Source organism: Erpetoichthys calabaricus, chromosome 6 (genome assembly GCF_900747795.2).
Source record: "Erpetoichthys calabaricus chromosome 6, fErpCal1.3, whole genome shotgun sequence".
In the NCBI taxonomy this organism is placed as follows: domain Eukaryota; kingdom Metazoa; phylum Chordata; class Cladistia; order Polypteriformes; family Polypteridae; genus Erpetoichthys; species Erpetoichthys calabaricus.
Window position 1 is genome coordinate 36,877,724 of NC_041399.2, and position 25,404 is coordinate 36,903,127.

A 25,404-nucleotide genomic window follows, 5' to 3' on the forward strand; every position below is an offset into this window, starting at 1 on the left:
TCAAAATTCAAATTCTTAAAAGTCAAATGAATTTAGAAAACATTTTTTAACATGATTCCAAAATTATACCTAAAAAAATGATGTTACTACATATTTTGTAAGTTCCATAAATGTATAGTGTTACTTTGAAATTCTTATTTCCACAAGGATTTTAAAGTTAAAAAACATGTGCATTAAATTATGTAATATTTAAATATGAATTTCTCCTTCATAAATAAGAAAAAAAAAAAGATACATATATGCAGTCAGAGCATGACATCTCATGCAATTCATAAACCAACAGAATAAACAGATGTTAAATCTTTCTGACATAATATATCTAAAAAGACATTTATTTGTCAATGGGTATTTTCTCACCTTTTGGCAATGTTTCTAAAGCATGTTTGAAATAGCTCTTCCATGATATGCCTGTTGTCCCGACAAAGGATTTCAGTCATTAATTTTAATAACATTGGGCTATGGGACATTTCCAAAGCATCCAAAAGCTGTAAGGGAGTAAAACAGTTTTTTGGTACAGCTACAGTGGGCTTATAAAGTTTCTCTCAAGTATGCAGGGCTTCTAAAAATTTTATGAACCCTAAAGTGACAGTAATTATCCTGCATAAACTATTAAAATAAACTTGTAAAACCGTTATCTAAACCTCACCTCAATTCATAATAAATATATTCCAATTATTTAACAAGAGTTGGTAATGCAAAAGAAAAGGAAGATGGCCTCTTATAGCCATCAATCAATCCCTGACATCTACAGTATCTTGAAGGATATATCCCCCATCCTACTGAGAGTACTCAGCCGCAGGTTGAGGATTTCAGGTCCTGCAAGAAGATCTCAAATGAATCTAGGTAAAGGACTTTGACCTGGCCAATCCAAAAACACAAATCTTATTTTTCCTGAGTCATTCTTTGTTAGATTTGTTTGAATTCTTTGGGCCATTGCTATGTTGGAAATCTCCCACTTTCAGCCCAACTTTATCTTCTTCATTAATGACATGACATTCTGTTCAAGAATCCTCTACTATACCGAAGAATTTGTGATTCTTTTAAAGATGTGAAATGGTCCTGCATCAAAAGAGGAAAAACGGCCCCAGATATTGATAATCCTACCACCATGCTTGAGTATTGGAATAAGATTCTGCTTGTGGTAAGCAGTGTTGGGCTTTCTCAAAACATAACAGTTTTAATTGTGACCAAAAGGTCAAAAATGCAATTTTCTACATGTAAGGGTTTGGGTCAGCTTTTGCCTAATTTTATTATTTTTCTTGTGGATCTTGGCATTATTTTGCTGAGGTGACCTCTTCTAGATCACATTGCTCTCCTGTTAAATGTTGTCCTTTTACAAAATATTTGTCTCCCAATACACTGATAGAGGTCATATCATTAGGAGATGACTTTTAGCTTTCAACAGACTGATAAGCTTTCACTATCCTCTTCCTAAAGAGAGATCTTCTTTCCCTTTGGCATGGTGTGTTTGCATTCACCTGGTTTAGCAACACCAAACTGACCAGACTTCTTATTTCTATTCATCAGAGTCCCACCCAAAACATTTTTCTATGGCATCTTCTTTGATTGGTTAATTCAGTTCCAAATGGTTTTCCTATCCAATTCTCCCAACCTGCTTTATTTAGCCAATGTACTTGAAGCTCACTTACATTTGCACCTGCACCTAAGCTGTAGGATAAGGGTTTGTTTGTGATATGAAAAAAGTGTCAATTACTACACTATTGACTACAAATACAGTAAAACAAAAGAGTGATTATTATTTTTAACTACCTTGCAGTATTGGTAAGGAATATTGAGAAGCTGGTCAAGGTAACAGCATGCATACTGTACGTTTCACTTGATAAAGTAAAACTGTGTTTTGAAATTTCATTTAATTAGTTACATAATAGCAATCTCAATCTCTAAAAGTAGTTTAAAAAAATTATTTTTAAGAAAAACTTAAATGAATACTGATGCATTAGTCATAAGAGAAAGCAAAGAACATATCAACTTAAGTACACACTTAGTATGCTTAAGCCAAAAATTCACTAATTCTTTTTTATCCCCCGCAAAGAGATGAAGCTTAAACACAAAACAATTAAAAGTAACCACAGTATGTCAGTAGAAACTGGTGCCATCAGTGGAAGCCAATGTGAACATGGAAAGAAATTTTTAATTTAAAAAAAAAACACACAAAACTAGTTCTGGGTGCTGCAAAAAATAATCTTTCAGATTTTCATGACATCAGGGAGACTATTTAATTAACAAATTACAGGCTTCTTAGTCTTTACAAATGAAGAAAAAGAGTGTACTGTACTTGAAGGCTGCAATCATAAAGTTAAGTAGCCTTTCATAAACCTCCTCAACTACTAAATTAACTATGCATGTAATCAAGCTGACTATATTTTATTTATTGATTTATTTTCACTCTGACTCTTCACTGTGGTAATAAATGAAATTCCATTAATATGTCATTATTTAATAGAAAATAAATTAACTTTTACAAGTTAAAAAATACAAAAAATCACAAAGGATATTTCACCTTTTTAATGCTATCCACATAGTTGTTATAGCGTAGTGTTCCTGTAGGAAACTCATCCGACTGCATGGGAAAGTGACAAGCAACCAGCTTCTCCAGGGCGGTCTGGAGATCAAGGAGGATGCTTTCTGGGAGGTTGGTGAAGAATGGCAGGATAATCAGTGCCTGGCTCTAAAAGACAAAAATGTTTGAGTATGGTTGTCTCAGCATGGAAGCCTGGGTAATATAAAATAATCTGAAAACAAAGCTTGCAATGATGATTGTCACGCAGTTACTGTAAAGAATTGACCTATATGATAAAGTTTAAAAATATTCTTAAATTCTACATTAAATGTTTAAGCATGGTCTTATTTGTCAGTGCAAGAAAGAACAAAGTAAAGAAACCTACCTTTAAATTTAAGGGCAATGCTGTGTCAGTAATTAAAGAAGTGTATGTATTAAATACAGATCCAAATGCATTGTGACTTGTCTTAAAGGAAACTGAAGAATCTATCTAGAATAGAATAATTGAAAGTGTTACTATTGAAAATCTGCAGCAAATGTAAACCTCATTTGTGACATCAACTTATAAATTAAGACAATGTAAAATTGAAAATGCAATAAATTCACATTTCCTCTAAATACATTAGTACTACACATACTTGCAAATTACACCACAAATGTACAAAAAACTTGATAATGAGCAAAATAAAACGAATATAAGCAAAGGAATAGATATTTAAAATGTATCTTAGTTTATTTCACATGTGAAGAGTGCAAACTTCATCCCATTACAAATCTAAAGTAGGGCAATGATGGTATGAGCTTTTTGATGATGTGATCTAATATTTCTGAAAGGCAACAAAAAATATTCCATAGGGACAAAAGGGTTAAAACCTCAAATTTAAACATCATACTGTATTATAATAAACAGTAGTTTACAGTGTCAAAAATGCAAATGTGAATAATTACTATGATTAGGAATCTTTAAACTTTACCTATATAAAAATTATATCAAAAACTTGCTACTTTAAAAACTTCAATCTAGCAGGAATTGATTCCCTTTGTTTAATATGTCAATGTGGGTTACTATAAAACAGTTTCTGTTTTCTGTTGTTTTAATATGAAATACCTGTTTTTCATGTGCTCCTTAGTTATTAAGTTGGCTCAGTTTTTCTTAATATTCACAGAAAATTAGACAGAAAGGACTTAAAGAAATACTATTCGATTGCTTGATGTGATGGTCTGGACTAAACAGTGCAACGGAGCCACCAGGATGTCAAAGGGGTACAACAAACTTCCACACAAGAAAACATTCATATTGGCGGCAACAGGGCACCTCTTAGCTATTAGGTGGTGAACTGGAGAGAGAGAGAGAAAGAGAGAGATGGCCATTTAGAGACCAGGAATGATTTTGGGGCCAGAATGACTAGGCCATGGAGGGCAATTTAGCCAGGATATCGGGATACACTCTGCTCTTTGCAAAGGAGACAGAGAGTTAGGGCCTCAGTTTTACGTCTCATCGGAGGGACAGTGCCATGTTTATAGCACAGTGTTCCCCTCACAGCACTGGGGCATTGGGATCCATATTTAGACCCCAGGGTAAGCTCCCCCTACTGGCCTCCACAACACCTCTTCCAGCAACAACCCAAGCTATTCCCAGATGGTCTCCCATCTAAATTCAGGCCAGGCCTAAACATGCTTAGCTTCAGGTGGATAACCTCTTCTGAAGTGCATGTGGTATGACTGCTGTGTAAATGTATAAATGTTAACAAAATGTTTCTTGTTTATCACAATTTAAAATAAAACAACCAAATATCCTTTATTTTACCCACAGGCAAAATAGTTTTCAATGTGGCTGTTCATTTTTCACATAAACAAAATAATAATTTTGAAAATGTTACTGTGGATCCAAATGTGACAAAATCAAGCAGAGTGACTGAATATGGAAAAGCAAATATGGTGGAAAATACAGTGGGTGTGGACATTATTCAGTCCTCCTAGACTACCAAAACAATTTGATGTCTTACAACAGAAAATTTATGACATACTGTATTTAAATTAGATATTACGGTTAACAAAACTATATTTCATGTGACATCATTTTTAATATAAAGCAAAAATAATTTAAAATACAGTACATTAACTTTAAAATCCATCTCTCTCCTTCAGCATTTACCATTATTGAAAAGCACAGCATCATCCAGTAGTACTTGAAAAGTCTGTTAATGTAAGTTTAAACCACATGACTGTGGTCACTCCGATGGACACTATATACAAAGCAGTAGAAAGACAAAAGACCTTGCCAAAGACAGCATACATTAGGTAAGGAAGTTAAAAGACTCTGAGGGCCTATAGAAGCAGTACTAAATCAAATATCCAGAATCTTAAAGAAATGTTTGCACTTCAAAATTTAGCAGCCAAACAAGATGAAAATTAGTCAGAGAAGTAGACCAGTGGCCAAAAACAACTCTTAAGGACATGCCGTGTGTCACAAATAATATGAGAGGAACAGTAAGACATTTTACAATTACACCAGAATTCCACCAGTCTGAGTATTATAGAAGACTGGGGAGGAGGAAGCCGCATTTTCAAAAAAGTTCAAATGAAGTTCTGCCTTTCATTTGTTTTTAAAAAAATGGCCTTAACAGCAAGGCCCTGTGTGTAATGAAAAAACAGCATACATCAGCATGTATGAATCACCATCCCCATACTAAAGTATGGTATGGGCAGTATATATTTGTGGAGATTATGTGAATCAGCAGGATTAGTAAGATTGCGGAAAACAGAGAATGAAATGTACTGAGAAAAACAGACAGATAATGGAGCAAGATCTTGCATTGTCTACAAAAGATTTGAAACAGGGACAGTTATTTATATTTCAACAAGACAAAAACTGCAAACACAAAGACAAAGCAACACCTAAATGGCTTAAAAAGAAAAAAGTAAAACTTCTTTCAATCAAATTCCTGAATTAAATCCCATACAAAACCTACAGTCGGAACTTAAGACCAATGTATGCCAGTGCTTCTCAAATAACCTACAATATCTAGACCCTTTTTATAGGGTGTAAGCCAATATAAGGCCCAACCACATAAAACAGGCAGCTATCAAATATTAAATATCTAAAAACAAAGTGCTGAATGCTTTTCAAAGTGGAACATTTAAGTTTCATATTTTTATTTATTTATTTTACTTTCCCTATAAGAGTGATTACAGCCCCATAAAATGTAAAGTATGCCTTTACTAACTGTACAAAAAAAAAAACAATTTAGATGTGTGTAGTAGCTGTTGGATTGAATACTTTCTACACCCACTGGATCATTATGTATTGACATAATTTATGTGGTTGCTAAAAAGGAAAGCAAGATGATAAATAAATGTTTAGAAGCAAGACAACATCAAGTTATTATATATAAAGAAATAAAAGAGGAAGAGGCTAGGAAAAATGAAGTGACATATGGAAAACAGCAAATAATATAGGTTTAATAAGCAATCGTTTGGCATGGCAAATATGAAATGAATCTCTCTCTGTCAACTAACATCACAAAATATGAAAAGAGGAACTGGGGAAAAAAAAGCAGAAGTTGTGAAGAAGGATGCAGACAAATCAAAAAAGTAGAACATTTGTTGTGGAAGTATGAAAAAACCCACACAGTCAAAATGGTATTTTGAGTTGCTACTATTTGCAGAAATCACATCTATTTGGCGATCTTGTGGAAAAAAAAAATAAAGGAAATGAGCCTACATATTGAAATTAAAAAAATAATACAAGTACCTGTAAGACTTTAGAGAGTAAAATTAGAACAGACATCTTGTTTTCTGAGGCTGTACTGCTTGCCCACCAAGGCTTGAAGTTATCCCAATTAGTTAGCACTTCTTGTACAAGCCGCAGTCCCTCTGTTTTTCTCACTGAGCGGTCCCGAAAGCTCTGGTCCAGCATCCCATTCAGAATCATGCTAACCTAAGGGGACAAAAACTAGGGTGAGGACTGTCAACCTTGCTAAATATAGTTGCATGCACAGATTACTTAATATCTCTTAATTTTGGAGGTATCTTTGCACTTAAATTTTGTTTTGGTGTGCCAGTTTTTTTTGGAAAAAAAATAACATTGCATACAATCAAGTTGAGTTTATATAACAAATAACTTCATAGTCAAACTTGAAAAAAGAAGAAAAGAAAAACAAATATCAGAAAATTATAAAAACAAAGCAGAATTCAACCTCCACCCAAGAGCATGGGCAAAAACATAAGGAAGATGTATTTTCCCCTGATAACTGGTGTGCCAGTTTTGGGGAAATATGTTTTAACTTTCAAGATGAATCCATAAAAAATGTTAGTTGTCTGAGCTAATACTGTCTATACTTTCAAAAATTCCTTGCTAATAAAAATGAAGCAATTGCATAAAAGTTTTGAGATTTAAACAGTGCCAGAACTTTCTAGATGGCAGGCTAGTTACAAATGTAGTCACTTTCAAAAAGGACTTCTTTATATAATTATTTAAAAATATCAGCATTATTAAATTTTAGACTGAATAGCTTTGTTTATTTATTTATAAACATACATACATATTTATTTATAATTAATCACATAGCCTACGAGTTCTTTTGATGCACAAGTTCATTTATAAAATAAGTTTATCTCAGCATATCAAATACATTTTTAGATTATTACATATATATACAGTGCGGACGCTAGGGGTTGCTGTTGCCCCGTTGAACCCACCAGACAGATGTCCAGGACACACATTAAAAGCACCAAGAAGATTCTTTAATATTTTTTTTCTTCAATAAAGTGCCCAAAGCACCGCACACTCCACAATTCTCCAATAATACAATAAACAATAATTAATAACAATAACAATAATCCTCCTCTCCACCCAGCAGCTCCGTCACTCTACCACCCAACTCCACCTCGATATGCTGAGTCTCCAACAGTCCTTTATATATTCCATGACCCGGAAATGTTACTCCTCTTCTTCCGGGTCAAATTGCACATCATTCTCCTCAAGTATCACGGAAGTACTGCGGGCTTCCGTCCCCATGACTCCGAAGTACTTCCGGGTTATTGTAACAATAATAGTCCCCAGGTTCTTGGTGAGCTCCCCCTGGCGGCACCCACGGCATCCAACAGGGCTGAAGAAACTGACTCCATGTCCCATGTTGCCCTGAGGGAATCCGGGGAACCATTTCCGTCCAGGAGAGCTGCCATCTAGCGTCCTGGGAGATGCAGTGCCCTGAAAAGGCTGCTTTTCCTCCTTTTCTTTGTTGAGGGACGTCCCGGCCGTCCATCACAACAGTTTTATCTGTGATTCTGTACTTGCATAATAAATAAACAACAGAATCTGTATCCTTTTCTCGCCATACCAATATGACAAAGTAAATAAAACTGGAAAAATTATATCAAGAATTGATGGTTACAGGACTTTTACTGCATATACCGCAATAAGGAGATAAATTAAATAGGAAATGCTGAGAGAATAAACTGGGTAAGCCAATAACAGATGGTAGTCTCTCTTTCATTGTATAATATTCACTAATTTGTCTGTAACAACAAACGGTTTTAAATTTTGTACTATGAAACAATCCATAACACTCTTAGTCATTATAAATGGAAATATCAGCTGCTCATATTAAAACATGCTTGACTGGGGGTATAGCACCCTATTTATTATTTTAATGAAACATTTTCCAAAGAGATAAATGACAATTAAAAAAATAACGCTAAAGCATGTAAACTCCAGTGAATACATAATATGTACAGTGTAGGTATTCTTATAGGTATTCATATCTTCATGCACTTTCAGTTATTTCGGTAGTTATTCTCTCTCTTTTAAATGTGCCTCCTTTTAAACATGCCTCCATTCCATGTGTTTATATGAGTGGAGCCGCAGGAGGCGGGGCCACCCTTACATCACCACTTTAGTGTCCTTCCTCTGCCTTTATCGGGAGGCCAGAGCGAGAGCTCAGGTTAGTGGTTCATTTTGATTGCAAGGGAAACTTATAGTATTGCTATTTTTCCTGCTGGATTTGTTATATTTATCTTTTTCTGTGTTACTATTACTAAATGTATCATTATTATTATTAATCACATACTGGGACTTGTTTGCTATGGATGACATTTTTAGGCAAATCATTTTGCCTTTTTGCACTGCTGAGCATTTCTGTTTTATGTTCTGTTTTTGTTAATAAATGTTTACCCTTTTGTGAACAGTCATCTCCTTTGTCTTTGGGGCTTTGCTATATTTTAAACTGCTAAGTCAGTTTTCCCCACTTTGGGCCTAGTCAGATTGAAGGTAATTTTCAGAGGCATGCTGGTCTGAGTTGAGTCTCTTCTGGGCTGGCCAGTTAAGGTCTGACAGAAATTTCTGGAAGCTTCACCGCCTATTTTGCCAAGTTTCTGACTCCATTATACAAGTGTACACTACAAAACACATTCTTTGTTTTTCACTCCTAGGTCTTTATAAAAAACTCCCACCATGTTATGCAGTTATTTTTCTAGTTAAATTACTTATAAAATGTTGATTCAACAATGAACCATTGTGGTAATACATCTGGTGGGAAACTTCTAAACTAAAGTTGTGAGAAATGAAGGTCCTATACGTGTACATTCTAAGGGTTTTCTGCTAGTTTTATGTCTCTTGACTTAATTACTTCCTACAGTATCCCCACATACCCTAAGTAGTGACATCACTAACCGAAATACTAAACAAAGCGATTGTTCACTCCAGCAGTAATATTAAATATCATAACACCTTACCACATTGCAATATCCAGCTGTTGGCATAATACATACATTTCTTTGCCAAGCTAACTTGTTTTAACATGGAGGTAAGTTGTGAACATTTCACTTTAATAAAATATTATGCAATTGAAATTACATGTTCTGTTACAAAATAAAATGTTTGCTGTATAAAATTATGAGTGTAGTTATGAGAATGAATAAAACACTTACCATTTTAGGATTTTCTGATGCAGACTTCATCAGGATAGTCACACTAATGTCCTGATTCTTTAGCAGCTCATAGTTGATGGTGTCTTGAAACAGGTTATAAAAATATTCCCCATGAGAGAACGAAATGAAGTTTTTGCTAGCATGTCCAGAGAGTGGTACAGACAGTGTTACTGTGTTCAGCAACAAATCTACCAGTGGTTCAGTCTATTAATTATATAAACAAAAAAATTAAGGTCAAAAACATTAGTGTGCACATACTGTATATTGAGAAGCAAGCGAGCCAAGGAGTGGAGCTAAATATACTTACCTGATCACCAAGTGAAAATGCCAGCTGAAGTAGTCCATCTGCCAGCCTCCTACTACTTACATCAAGGGATGGAAGAGATTTTCTTTCACCGCCTGGAGCTATACCTTTGTACACCACAGAAAGAAGCCTAGAACCTAATGGTGAACCAAACCTAGAAGCCTAAGATAAAGTTGAAAATCTCAGTTTCCTCAGTTCCCATGATCAATAATCAACTTAGTATGCATCAGGTCAAAGACAATGACACTTTACAATATAATTTGGCAAAAAAGCAGAACAAATAAAAATGGACATATTTAATCAAACTATGCATTAACCCAGGGACCCACTCACATTTTCTCACTATGTACACATTACTACATCTATTAACCCCTAGGCTTTTTGTTTAATCACACTGTCATGCAAAGAGCTCAGTTATTCTGAGTGACTGTTCTTATATTATTTTAGCCTTCCCAGCACAATACAGGTTGTGCACTTACCGATGACAATCTGTCCACTCTGGAACCACATTACAGTATCGTAATTTATAATGTATGTTCTCATCTTTTTATGGTGTTTTACTAATTATTTCTTATTTTATACTTGTAAAGCATCACTAAAAATGACTGATGTCAGAGACAGGATTGTGTCACTCATTTACCATTTTCTGTCTTTTTCTACTATTCCTGTATCCATCCACTGAACCATTTAAGGCCAATGTTCATGAGTTTAATGTTTTCTTTAGAGTTACAGTGATCCCCTGCCTGTCGCGGAAGTTACATTCCAGACCCATCAGCGATAGGTGAAAATCCACGATATAGAAAGACCATATAAATAAACATTTTTTTATAGTTTAAGCCTTAAAATGCCCCTCTCACATGCTTTAAACACATGTAAACTTGTAATGGCGAGTGACGTTCGCGTAACACTTTCCTTTCCGAAGCATATCCAGGAGTTTTACCTTCTTCTGAATGGTCAAGGTCTTCCTCTGGCGCTTAGGCTCATTACTACCAGAAGGCTTAGAAGATGCAGGACGCTTGGGAGCCATCATAGGGCTTAAAATAAAACGAAAAGTTCACAAAAAGTTTGCTCACAACAATCGGACCAAAAGCAAGGTACGTGATACGCAGAGAACCGAGATGCGTCGGGGACTCACGCTCTCTGTTCTTGCGAGATTACACCACGTTAGCAGCAGCCAATCAGAGCGCAAGAGAATGAAAATCCCACTCTGATTGGTTGAGTCTCCTCTTTCAGCCAATAACAGGCCTTGTAAGAAATCATCTGGGTACTGTAACGCGAAACTCTTTGTCTACCATAGTGTATAATTTACGTATATTTAATGATTTACTGTACTGTATTGCTTAAATGTTCATTATTTCATATACATATTGACTTTTTACTGCATTTTAGTCAATATTTACAGTTATGTCATAGTTATTATAAATTATAATACGTATTGTTCTAACAAACTTTTGTCTAGCACACGTAGTAACTGCTGAAAGCCGTATGCTTTGTTATGAATTGGCTGCAAAGTACACTACAGGCAGGATGTACTTATTGAATTTTTCCACGATATACCGGGGGCGCGATAGCTGAACCGCGATATGGCGGGGGATCACTGTACATGTTTTCTTTATATGTGAAGTATTATGAAATTTACCATATTTTTTTTCTGTTTACTAGATTTAATTGTACAGTGTTTCACGTTTGCATTCAGGAAGATTAAAACGAAGTGTTTAAAATGCTGAATACTGATTACACATAGTTAAGATGCAACACCTGTTCAGCTGGTGTCTTGTTAGTCTTATTGTGAAGCACAACTTCCTTAAAAACAAAAATGAAAATGTTTTAAAATTATCATATCATTTAAGATGAGCTTTCTGAGGTTTTGGTTTATGGCTAAAAATAATGCAAAATTTCTCAAGAAAGTGTGCATACATTTAGGAAGAAAGATTTTTTAAAACCTGTCTCCCCCTCACTTCGAAAATAATGCAAAGTCAACCAAATAATTCAATTCAATTTACCCTAAAAGTAAAAAAGAAAAATAAGAGATTAACAGGGAGAGAACACAAAGCACCTAAATTTAAAAAAAAAAAACAATTCAAGTCTGGGCCCTACAGAACAAGCTCACACATCTGTTTCTCTGCTGTTCTGCCGCAATTACCTGTTCAACCGCAAAGTACCAACAAAAGCATTCTCCCATTTTATATTTAATCTCTACTTGTTTTGTTCTTATGACCCTGGTCTTATCTTCTTGCCAGTAAGCCTCTGTCTACGCCTAAATGAATTGCTCACACAAATGATCTGTTACAGGAGTTTCACAAATCTCCTCCTAGTATGTGACTTAAAAGAATTAGTTGTCTGTACCGAAGAGACCTTTCACTCTTATATGATGCAAAAATAATCCAGTCTCTGTAATCATTTCCTGGTTCAGGTCCAGTCCATCTTTGGATAATACAATACCAGGTTTGAATATTCTATTGACTCTTGGTGTTCCTGAAGCACTGAGTATAGACCCCTGTGTAACTATTAAAACCACTTGCCAGCTATCCATTCCAATATAGGTGCCACTCTTTTAGGTCAGGAATATGTGCTTCCCGTAGAGAATGAGTGGTAAAATGCTGACCTCTATGGCACCACCCCTTAAAAAGGGAATCTCACCCCATTGTCCTCACAGGTGGCGCAGTGGTAGTGCTGCTGCATTGCAGTAAGGAGACTATTGAAGATTGTGGGTTCGCTTCCCGGTTCCTCCCTGTGTGGACAGCGCTTTGAGTACTGAGAAAAGCGCTATATAAATATAATGAACAATTATTATTATCTTACCTAACTAAGAGAGACTTGTGTTGACCAACCTTGTTCTGGGCATACTGGCAGAACTGCATTACTTTCCCACTTTCTATCTCTCTCTGTCTGATTTTAGAGTCAGGTATTTTTGGGTCCTACTACATCATATAACCTCTAAGAATCTAGTGAAACCTACTTGGACTCCTCTAAGAATACCATGCAAGAGGGGGTCAACCAGCATACAGTCATGTGAAAGTAAGCATAACACATTAAATATTTCTTCTTTTTTAACACATGTAAACTTAATCAAGATTCAATCTTCATATAAACAATATCTATATATGAAGGTGACATAACACACATCATGTCATATTTACATGTTGAAGTCCATTACACAATTAAAAAACATAAATGCAAATTTTGCATTAGGAAAGAGTAAGTACACCTCTACATTTATCTCTACCTCAAATACCTAAAACTAGAATAAGAGGCACCAGGTCAGGTGCAAATGATTAGAACATGATTAGAGAGGATCTTGAACTTAAATCATTTTGTTTACTTTGGTCTTTGTTGTTAAAATGCATATTTTCACCATACCTAGATCAAAAGAGAACTCTGAAGCCTTCACAAAAAAGGTTATAGACTCCTAGGAGTCTGGGAAGTGATTTAAAACAGATCTCCAAACAATTGGAAATCAACCACTCACTGTCGGGAAGATCATCTACAAGTGGAGAAAACTGCAAACAACTGCCAACTTGAACAGGTTGTCACAGCTAGTTCAGCCTGAGAGCAGAACAGAAAATGCTAAAAAGTCTCAAAGAACACCAGAATTTCATTATGGGACCTACAGGAAGCTCTTGCCTCTGTTGATGCCAACCATTAGAAAAGGCACCACAAACTAAATCTACATAGAAGGTGTGCCATGGGGAAACCTTTGCTGTGCAGAAAGAACATTAGGGCAAGTCTAAAGTTTATCTCATATCAACTGCAAAGCATGGTGATGGAGATGTTGTATAGTAGTTTGGGGCTTTGCTGCATCAGCACCTTGGTATCTCACCATCATAGAATCCACTATGAATTCTTCGTTGTACCAGAAGATCCTTGAGGATAATGTAAGCTCACTTGAAAGTGAACATTGCAAAATGGCAATGACCCTAAACATACCAGTAAATCTATCTTTGTTAAATGGTGCGACTCAAACCACCTACAACTGAACACCAGCAAAACCAAGGAGCTGGTGGTGGATTTTAGGAGGCCCGGACCCCGTGATCATCAAAGGTGACTGTGTGCAGATGGTGCAGACCTATAAATATCTGGGAGTGCAGCTCGATGATAAATTAGACTGGACTGCCAATACTGATGCTCTGTGTAAGAAAGGACAGAGCCAGTTATACTTCCTTAGAAGACTGGCGTCCTTCAACATCTGCAATAAGATGCTGCAGATGTTCTATCAGACGGTTGTGGCGAGCACCCTCTTCTACACGGTGGTGTGCTGGGGAGGCAGCATTAAGAAGAAAGACGCCTCACGCCTGGATAAACTGGTGAGGAAGGCAGGCTCTATTGTTAGCATGGAGCTGGACAGTTTAACATCTGTGGCAGAGCGACGGGCGCGCAGCAGGCTCCTATCAATTATGGAGAATCCACTGCATCCACTAAATAGTATCATCTCCAGACAGAAGAGCAGCTTCAGCGACAGACTGCTGTCACTGTCCTGCTCTACTGACAGATTGAGGAGATCGTTCCTCCCCCAAACTATGAGACTCTTCAATTCCACCCGGGGGGGTAAACGTTAACATTTAACATTATACAAAGTTATTGTGTGTTTTTTACCTGCATTATTATCAATCTTTAATTTAATATTGTTTATTGTATCAGTATGCTGCTGCTGGAGAATGTGAATTTCCCATTGGGATTAATAAAGTACCTATCTATCTATCTATCTATCTATCTATCAAGGAATGGTAGAAAATAAAAAAATGGAGGGATCTAGAATGGCCAATACCTGGATCTGAATCCCATTGAGATGATGTGGGCAGATTTTAAACAGGTAGGTCATGCAACATGCCCCTCAAAAATTGCACAGCTGGAAGTATTCTGCATGGAAGAGTAGAAAAAACTTTCTCACAGTCATGGTCAAAGACTGGTAGACAGTTATAGGAAAGGCCTAATTGAGGTTGTTTCTGCCACAAGGGGCAACACCAGCTACTACAGCCAAGGGAGTACATATTTCTTCCACATACATAAATGGTGTATTTGCTCATATTTTGTTGAATAAATTATTGACAAGTCCAATTACATCACCTTTATCTTAAGATACTGTTTAAATCATGATCAAATCTTGGTATGTCCATATATGTTAAAAATTAAAAAGCATTTCATGGGGTGTACTTTCTTTTTCATATGCACAAAGGAACCTATGCTTTCATTAGTGTGGTTCTCTATTATTGGGAAGTTTACTGTGGGGCTGTCAGTCGTGGAGTGTTTTTAGTGTATTTCATTTATTTGAGTTTTTATTTGTGCCTTTAGGGACATGCACTTGTCTTAATGAGGTGTTTGCCATTTAGTGGTAGGGAGAGTTTATGGCATCAGCTGAGGCTACCGGCATGTGATTTAAAAAGTGCAGGAGGCTATACAGAGCAAGAAAATCAGAAACAAAGAGAACAAGTGAGAGAGAGAGCGCAAGCAAGGCAAGAAGTGGGCTTGGTAGGGTCTTGTAAAGAAGTGAGAGAGAGAGCACAAGTCCAAATCTACTGATTAACTTTAATGTGTATTGAAGGCAAGATTAGGCTGTCAATAATAAGGAACAATACAGTGGGAAGCAAAATCAGTATAACTGTGTGAAGCTGGTTGAAACTGCTGCTGTGGGCTGGGCTTGAAGGGCAGAACTGTGTGTGGAGCCGAGAGGAGCTGCTGCTATGTGCAGGGCCTGGGCAACGGTGGCTTTATGAAAGTTAAAGTAAAGGGTCCAACTGTGAGAGAAGCCAGTTGAAGCTGCTGCTGTGTGTTGAGCTTAACAGCAACAGTGGCTGGGGCCAAGTTGACTAACGATTTCACCTGATCTCCCAGGAGGGGCCTAAACTATGTGTGATGCTCTGGGTCAGAATCCCAAAGATGTCTCCAAGGGAACTGCAGGATCTTTAGTTTCACTGTGGCTTTTTTTTCTTCTTCTTACAAAATCAGTGCATTTTGATAAAAAAAAAACACTCTCTCACTGTAACAATCTGGTTTTAGGAGGTTCTCATGTTTTAAAGGAAGAACTTTTAATGTATTGGCTTTTCCATGGACATTTATACTTTAATCCTTGTTTTAATTTTCATCAACACTTTGAACTTCTTGCACCTTAAACCTTTTCTGTCTCCACACTTGCTGCTGGTCCATCTCGGTTTATAACTATTGATGTCTGAGTACAGGGTGAGTGTGCCAGCTGTGGGCAACCCGAGCATCACACTCTCCACCATATACTGAAACCACTTGCTACTAGAGAACAGCCTTACAATATGAATGAGATATCACCTAAAACTATATTAACTCCCCTAATATAAAAATGAAGGAACTGACAGGGATTACGGAGAGGAATTTATCAATAATTGGTTCTATCCCACATACAAATATTATAAAGTAATTCCAAAAATGAGTAATAGGATGTACAATTACATTATCTGCTTTCCATGATATTGATTATTATTTTAGAAGGAAATAATAGCATATACACATTTTCAGAAGTACTACTGATATTCAATTCTTTCCATTTCTATCACCAATCAGTAGAATAAAATTATGTATGCAATGTTAAGATGCATTTAGAACTCTAACCTGACTTTGCAAAGTTGAATTAAGCAGCTCGGCTCTGTGCAGTTGTTTGCAAGCAGACAGGACAAGCATCAACCGGGCCTGATCTGACCAAGAGTCTGTCTTGTAAAAGTCCACTTCACAAAGCTCTTGGACACTATTGTTTGTAAAAGAAGAGCAGAAACAGTTTTAGTGTTACAATGGATTTGTAAAATACCACTAATGTCGGACTTACAGTGTACTGTAAAGCATCAGTTTAAAAGATATTAAAACAACAGGAGCCCTTCATACATTTTCATATATGTATTTTTTTGTCATGACTTGGTCTTCAGTGTAGAAGCTGGAAATTAACTCTAGTCTGGAATGAAGGAATGAACTCTCTGTTAAAATTAGAAATAAAATATAATACTGTATCTTTAGATTGTAGTTATAAATTACTTTGCTTTTGACCAAAAGTGCAATACTTAGTATTTTCTATTATTTCATAGTTAACATATTAACACAGGTAACATTCAAGTATTTAATTAAATGATTTAGCCAGAATGAAGTTCATTTAACACAGTATGTATAGTTTCGTATTATGTTAAGTTCCTTAATTTTGTAGTCAGACACAAATTACTTGAGCAGAATTTTAGATATTTTTCTAAATATATGTAAACATTTTATTTTCATTTTTGATATGATGGTTTTATTTGTCGGAAAAAATATTTTAATGCAGAATCTATTTAATGCTGTGACATAATAAATATAAAATGAAACAAGCATTATGAGTACATTTTATAGCCACTGTACCGACTCTCATGTCTACATGTTTTTTTATTTCAAAAAATGTAACAGTGCCTCATTCTTCTTTTAATTGATCACACAGTCCAGTGAATTGTCCTTTTATATTCTCTTATTCTGTATGAATGAATGCAAGCATGTGTATGTGAGTCCTGTAACAGATTGGCGCCTCATCCAGGACTCATTAATAAATTGTACCCAGAGAAACGGAAACAGGCATTAGCTGCTGTTCTCAGCCTTAACCAAGTTATTACCTGTAAAAGACTGTACTTTTCCTATGTGTATTGACATATTCAAAATATTTTTAAAAACTTGAAATTGAAAAGTGTTTCTTTCACAAACTATTTTAAAATAGTATTGTAGCCAAATGATGTATATTACAAATCTATACTAAGACATTTGAAAGTTTGTGCCATGTTACTCTGTGAGACATTTGAATTAAGTAACAATTTACCATGCTGTTGTATTTTTCGTTACTATGAAGTGTATCTTTTAAATGGTAAAGGTGACTAACATATGGATTTCTCATATAATTCCTGAATACAGCAGGACTTAAATAACACCATAAAAACCTTAAAATGTACTTGCTATTATTATAACCAAACACAATGTCAATAATCAGAAACAAATTTTTCCTTTATGAGTCAACATGCTATTACACAAATTATAAAATACTGAAACCCTTGCAAATCTTTCTAACACTACAATTTATAACTAAGATGGTTGTTTTTGGTATTTTAATTAAATCTATTTATAACAGGTTCTGAAAGGCTGCAGTATTTTGCTCCAACTACTAATTGTTTTAAATTGAACTTTTATTTTAAATAAGTATGTTATTTTCTCATTTTGTATCTGCAAGATTACATCTTTTAAAGGAATTAATGTATTATGACAACAGCTTTCCTGATTTTTGCTTGGTAAAATTTTGCTGTCTTAATGAAATTTGAAATGTCCTGGTTATTCATGTCATTGTTTTCTGACAATGCACAAGGCAGTAAACTAGGCTGTTCCCACTCAGGATTCATCATCATTTCCCCAGTGTTTTTGTCTGCAAGCTTAAAGCAATCTGTGGAAAAAAGTTGATTTTCAACCATATATTTTAGTTTATATGGAAATCAGAACAAAGAGTTAAAATTTGAAATGGAAGCAAATTTTCCATTGCCAACTATTCTGTAGCATTTAAGTGTTTTAGATTGAATTTTCGCTCAAAAGCAGAATCATATTTGGACAAAAACTCTCACAACACAAACAGATAGGAAATTGTTCACCATAGTTATCCTAAATAAAAATTTCAATGTTAAAAAACAAAATTGCAATGTGAACATTAAGAGATAAACTATTATAATAAAGTTATGAAATATTCATTCTGCAAACAAGGGTCAAGTTCAGGCAACTCTATATATAAATAAGCTGTTTTTTATATTGGTGGAAAACCAACAACTGGATGTCACTAAGCAGAAATCACTGCAAAACACAGCCTGGAAGTTCTAACCAAAACAAAATAAAACTCCCATTCTGTTATGTATTTCTGCAGTAAATGAAATATACAGTAATAGACACAAAATCTGCACCTGTAAGCAGTGATCATTTCTTTAATGCAAGCTTCCAATTTGTCCTTATAAACTGAATTTTTCAAGGCTTTCATGAGGCGCACACATACATCCGGAAGATTCTTCATTACTTCCACATCTGCCATATTGAATCCAATGTTTGAAGGGATGCAAACAGCCACTGCAGTCAACTTAAAGAAATCTAGGTTCAAAATATGGTTCTCTAGTACCTTAAGGAGTAGTTAACAAAACAAAAAAAAAATATATCAGATAATGTTACCATTTTAAAGTAACTATTCATTACTAGGCTGAAAAGACATACTGTAGATTCCGGAATATAAGCCGAAAATTTCGTCCTAGATTTTTGGCTTGGAGTTTGGGGGTCGGCTTATACGAGTATCATTTTAGATTCAAGATTTCCAGTGCAATGCCGGTTTTGCCGATGAATACGGAAGTAATTAATGATGAAACCACAGCGCCATCTTTCACATGAAGAAGTAACTTTGCATGCTGGTACTTTAAATTAAATAAAGAATTTATTCAAAAAAGTGTTTTAGTTGTTGATTTTATTAATAAAATTTATAATAAATTATCGGGAAGTTTAAAATAAAATACCGACTGTAAATGTCACTATAAAAAATCCTTGAATGAAGAAATCGCCAATCCTCTTACCGCTGCCGTACAGTAATTAAGATGAATGAGTATTGTAATTGAATTTAAAGATTAGGATTAGTAAGATTTGATGAATAATTAGTTACTGTTCGGCATAGTAAGGTTCTATCCATTATGAAACAAAAAAAAAATAAGATTTTATATTTAATATCCATCCATCCATCCATTTTCCAACCCGCTGAATCCGAACACAGGGTCATGGGGGTCCGCTGGAGCCAATCCCAGCTAACACAGGGCACAAGGCAGGAACCAATCCCGGGCAGAGTGCCATATATTTAATATATAATTGTAATTTTATTTACAATGATCCCGGGTAAATTATTATACAATAGCACAGAGCAATTTAATACTGTTCACAAATAACTTCATAACAATACATGATTAATAATTCATATCAATTAGTTTACTAATTATCAGTTGAATAACAATTACTGTATATTGTCTTTGAGACACAATTACCGCGGGTATATACACAATCGCTGACTAACTGTCATGGTTCAATCACTATGTAAACACTGAAACACTCGTATACACTAATATATATGAATTTAATACTACACACTAAATTCCATTGAATTCCTCATCATCGCTTTCCTCCCCACCAAATAACACATTCCTGTCCTCTGGACAAATCATATCATCATACATGTTGTACTCCTCGGTATCGTCGAGAAGTTGGGCGAGAGGCACATCATCATCATCCTCCCATAACATATCATCCTCCGTACCGTCCATGGCATTACTGATGGAACACTTTTTGAATGATTTTATCACAATCTCCGGTTTGATCTCAGCCCACGCCTCAACAATCCACTCGCACACAGTTGCCAAAGGTGCAGCACGCATGTTACCAGCAGCAGTAAATGTCTGCAACCCAGATAGCATCCAAGTGTTCCGCTTTTTGCGCATTAAGTCCTTGAACGGTTTGTTCAGGCACACATCCAAAGGCTGAAGTATGAAAGTTAATCCACCAGAAATAACTGCTATGTCTGTGTTAACTTTATTTAACTTCGACTTAACATCGTCAGCTAAATGTGACTTAAACATATCCCACACAAGAAGAGCACGTTCACGTAACATCCCACCAGGACGACGACTCCACACCTCTTTAATCCACTTTTTACAGCCATCCTCATCCATCCACCCTTTCTCTTGAACATGAACAACCACTCCACGGGGAAATTTCTCCTTCTTTGGTAACGTTTTTCTTTTGAAGATCACCATTGGTGGTAACTTTGTCCCATCAGTAAGGCAACATAACACAACAGTAAAATGCTGTTTTTCATGACCAGTTGTCTTGACGAACACAGTCTTCTCTCCTTTCTGGTTAACTGTCTTCTTACTAACAACATCAAAAAACATAGGCGTTTCGTCCATATTTGCGATCTGTGTGAGCGGGTATTCATGTTTCTTTCGGTGCTTAATGACGAAGCTCTGAAAGGCAGTAATTTTATCATCTAAATCTCGAGGAAGCTGTTGAGCCATCTTCATTTTTGTTCATAGGACTAGACTGTGGCGATTCATGAAACGAGTGCACCAGGATCACGACGCCTTGAAGTCTACAGCATCACCTTTATTCTTCTCAGCCCATTGTAAAGCATGCAGATGTATCAGGTCACGAGTGACGATGTAACCAGATGCACGATGTTCGTTAACCCAAGTGACCAGTTCTTCTTCCAGTTTCGGCCATTTACAGGATCGACCACGGTTGGCGCATTTAGTTCTCGGCATGGCTTTTAAAGATGTTTCAGCCTTCTTCCATTCTCGTACTTGTTTCTCATTGATGCCAAAGTGACGAGCTGCTGCACTGTTATTTGATTCATTAGCGAACTTTACAACTTTCAACTTAAATGCGCTGTCATATTTCATACGTTTTTTCATAGGTGTAGTCATCTTTTTTTTTAACAAAAAATTTTTATGTATTACCAGGTATATTTTTATTCACCAATAATGTTTTTAAAAATATAATATACATAAACATTTATTGCGTATTTAAGTTAATCAAATTTATAACGAGTCTCCGGGAATCCACCCGCCGATGTATTTGCGTAGTTTCAACACAAAGCTTTCATTTTACCAAACTTCTCCGCAATCACTTCCTGGTTTCCATCAAAAATGCCGGCAGTCTCAAATTCTCGCCGATAAACATGATAAATATACCTGAAAAGACACTTTTAAGGAAATTTAGAAAATTTTGCTTGGAGAAGGGGGTCGGCTTATATTCCGGGATCTATGGTATTGACATATTTTCCTTTGTGTGTGTGTGCACACATACATACACATACACATACATACATATACACACTATACCAGTGAACAGAGGCACAGCAAATATGTGCACAAAATGTTATTTATTCACATAAATCCAAAACCTCCATTAGACTTTATTGTTTTCCATTTTTGGGAGGTTTTGGATTTATGTGAATAAATAACATTTTGTGCACATATTTGCTGTGTTCACTTATATTTGTATAATGAGATTAGTATAAGGAATATTCTCAGTTAAAGTAAAACTGAACAAATCTACACAAAATATCAGGTTTATATATCTATAGTATACCTTCCAAAACTGAGGCTGGCAGTTCTCAAGAACCATAGTAACAAATTCCATTGTCCTCACAATGATGGTTCCTTTTTTGAAGTTATAATGTTCTTGCTCCCTGGGACTAAAGAGTACACCCTTAGCCCCAGACTCGAAGCATTTTTCAGCAGCTGACACATCGTGTAAGGCAAGGTTGCTCAGAAAGAATCTGACAGCTTGCAAAAACCCTGACTTTGAATCTGAACCTACAAAATTTTTAAAAGAAAAATACATAACGGAAAATGAGAATGCAAATGAACTCTAAAATTCTAAAATAACAAAGCTTTGTCAGTTGCATAATAAAAATAAACAAATAAATAGATAAAAAGTATAATATTTGCTCTTGTGCTCACCCAAAATTTCATAAGGCTTGACAAATCTAAGTCCAATGAAGGTATTATAGCAGTCTAGAGAAGCAAGCAACATATCCATCCACCTTAGGGTTATGCGCAGGCTGAATGGTTCTTGAATTTCTTGAAGGGTGCGTTTGGACAAAATCCCAGATCCACTTTTAACTGAGCCTCCACATTCAAAGCAATCAATCAAGAAAGATACCCCTTGCTTCTTTATGAGATCATCCAGCCACAGAGAAGTGTTTTTGTTACCTTTATTTAAAAAAAGTACATAAAGAACTTTTAAAAGAAGCCTTTTTCTACATTGGATCTACCAGGACTACCTTAATATGGCAGAGAAAGTATACAGAGTATACAAATCATCTGAATTAATTATGCTTTCATTGATATGTATCTTTTTAAAATAAAAAAAGACGCATGGATTTGTGATGCTCCTGGTGCTCATGGCCTCTTTCATTTGCCAGAAGAGCATTCGTCATAACCATTAATGGATTAACTGACTATTCTGCACATTCTCTCCTTCTCTCACTAGGTTTTCCTGCCAATCTATCTTCTGCTTCATCTTGATCTGCCCTTTTCCTGTCCTAGCTCAGATCTTTATACTCCTGCAAGAATAGGTGAACTGACCAATCCGCCGTAGCACTAATGATGGATTGCTGTGCCAACTGCTCCTCCACATGTGAAGAGCCAATCAGCCAGTTCCTCCATTAAGCACAGTCTCTGCCCATTTCTCCTACACACATCTATACCCATGAAATCCAAGTCACACTATTCCTTAAAAAAAAAAAAAAAAAAAAAAAAACCTGCAGCTTCTCTGACCAAGTAATCTCGCCACTGACCAGGGCACACTGAACATTCCTTGCCTATTGTTAAGAGTACCTACACACATACTATACTATTTAAGACCTCATTTAATGAATGTAACTGTGTAAAGCAAAATGAACAATAATATTTTAACAAATAGAGATAGATGAATGTGGTCTGGTATGGAACAGGTTTTAATACTGCCAACTACTGTAAAAGGCTTTTGCTTCAATTACCACTAATGAGTTTCTGCAATCTTCTAAGAAAAATGACAATCTGCTTATGCTCTAAATAAAACCTCTGACTACTTTAGATTAAACTGGGAGTGAAGGGTTCACGAGAGTGAGAGAGAGAGAGAGAGAGAGAGATATAGATAGACAGACAGACAGACAATAAATGATAGCACAATACATGTTCAAATAACCCAGTAATTAGGAAAATACATATATTTTAAAGTAAATGACAATAAATCTAAGAATTTTTACCTCTACTGTCTTTTTAAAGGTGCACAGTAATAAGCCTATACAACACTCATAAGACCAATTTAATCCTGGTCAGTAAATGTACATGCCAAATCCACAAACAATACTGCTCTTGTAAATGGTTTTGCTAAGGAGATTAAGCATATTTCTGAAAATTTAATTATATTATGGACTGTATTCATTGGCGGTTCCTTAAATTTGGCATTCCCACCCAAAATTGTACTTTGTCACTAAGTAGGCTGCAATCACCTTCCAACAAGATGTACTGCCTCTGCTGAATTGTTCATGACAATAAGAAATATGCTGGTGTTAATAATAAATGCAGATGATAATGGATTTTTGTCACCTGCTGGAATACAAATGATACTTACACATCTTATTCTAGCATGCATGGAACAACAGGACATCAAAAGGTTTGGTTCACATTTTAAGTATCTGTTACGCGGTGATCAAAGCATACTACCTTTATCACACTGCTCAAACAAAGTAGAGAAATTGTCATCTCTCAAAACTGTACAACTTTTTAAAGTACAGTAAGCATTTGTTTTCCTTTGCTTTTATAATAAATGTTATAAGGAAGCTTGATTCAGTTTGATAAAAATATAAAGTGCAGAAGAAACTTTATGAAAATGATCACAAGCACACATAAGTAGATGTACCAAGGCACGTGGCCACAGCAAACGCTAACTGTATCAGAGTAAAAAAATGCATGTTTATGTGGCCAACCAAAGTCCCAGCCTAGGCTCTAATAACTACCTTCAGCCCAAGTTAGAAACGTCAGCTCACGAGGGCTTTCTTAGAAACATCACTTAACTTTAGCATATCTTCAATAAAAATGACAGAAAACTCATTCATAATCAATGTACAATACTGGGGAAACTTATTCCAAAGAAACAAGAGGACTCATTTATAAAACCTTGTGTGTGGATTGAGCTTGAAAATGTACATGGCAAAACAGGAAAATTCACACACCAAAACAATTTTGACTTATGAACCCTAGCATACATACATTTGTACACAATTAATCCTTTATAAACCCTGCCAGGTAGTCACCTTGAAACAACTGTATATGGAGCATGCTAACCAACATTGTATATATGTAATGAACAAATTTCACTGCAAGGTGAGACAATGGTGACAAGAAAACAGACACGAAAAGCAAAAAAATGTAAGAGTGAGAGACAGAAGTTCTTGTCTCTATAGGAAAGATATGCAAAGAACTGTTATTTCATTGCCTAAGCACAGGTGTCACCGTCAACTGCAAATATATTGAATGGCAACATGTGGTGAGCTCTACTGGCCACACCTTGCTCAATGAAGTTGAAGAGGAGAATAAGGATGATGAAGAAGTTGACAAAGACAACAAAGAGCCTTAGATTACAATGGGAGAAGAAAAAAAAGCTCATCTACACTTTCTGATTTCGTCTGTAATCGGAGATGCTTTATTATAAGGCACTATGCCACATTATACCACTATGCCACATTATCCACCTTGGATCCTGAAGTTCTCTCCAATTATAGGCCCATCTCCAATCTTCCGTTTCTCTCCAAAGTTCTGGAAAAAATAGTTGCAGCACAACTTCACGATCATCTCAAACTGAACAATCTGTTTGAAAAGTTTCAGTCTGGTTTTCGCCCTGGCCATAGCACCGAAACAGCCCTGGTCAGGGTCACCAATGATCTTCTGATGACGGCAGATACTGGTTCACCTTCACTACTTATCCTCCTTGACCTGACAGCTGCTTTTGACACAATAGACCATAACATCCTTCTTCACCGCCTGCAATACACTATTGGACTCTCAGGATGTTCTAAATTGGTTTACATCATACCTGACTGGCAGAACTGAGCATGTCGCCCTTGGCAGTGCAA

General features: G+C 35.8%; 1 protein-coding gene across 1 annotated transcript in view; it reads right to left on the reverse strand.

The window, feature by feature from the left end:
- Positions 1-25,404, reverse strand: part of prkdc (protein kinase, DNA-activated, catalytic subunit) — a 280,348-nt gene that overhangs the window by 159,150 nt on the left and 95,794 nt on the right. Inside the window, exons 31-40 of the mRNA XM_051928733.1 lie at positions 22,247-22,498; positions 21,873-22,099; positions 18,662-18,870; positions 16,332-16,464; positions 9,759-9,917; positions 9,452-9,655; positions 6,276-6,461; positions 2,907-3,011; positions 2,522-2,689; positions 358-485 (exon numbers count right to left, since the gene is read on the reverse strand). Coding sequence (XP_051784693.1) covers positions 358-485; positions 2,522-2,689; positions 2,907-3,011; positions 6,276-6,461; positions 9,452-9,655; positions 9,759-9,917; positions 16,332-16,464; positions 18,662-18,870; positions 21,873-22,099; positions 22,247-22,498 — 1,771 coding nt within the window. The remainder of the gene's footprint in view (positions 1-357; positions 486-2,521; positions 2,690-2,906; positions 3,012-6,275; positions 6,462-9,451; positions 9,656-9,758; positions 9,918-16,331; positions 16,465-18,661; positions 18,871-21,872; positions 22,100-22,246; positions 22,499-25,404) is intronic.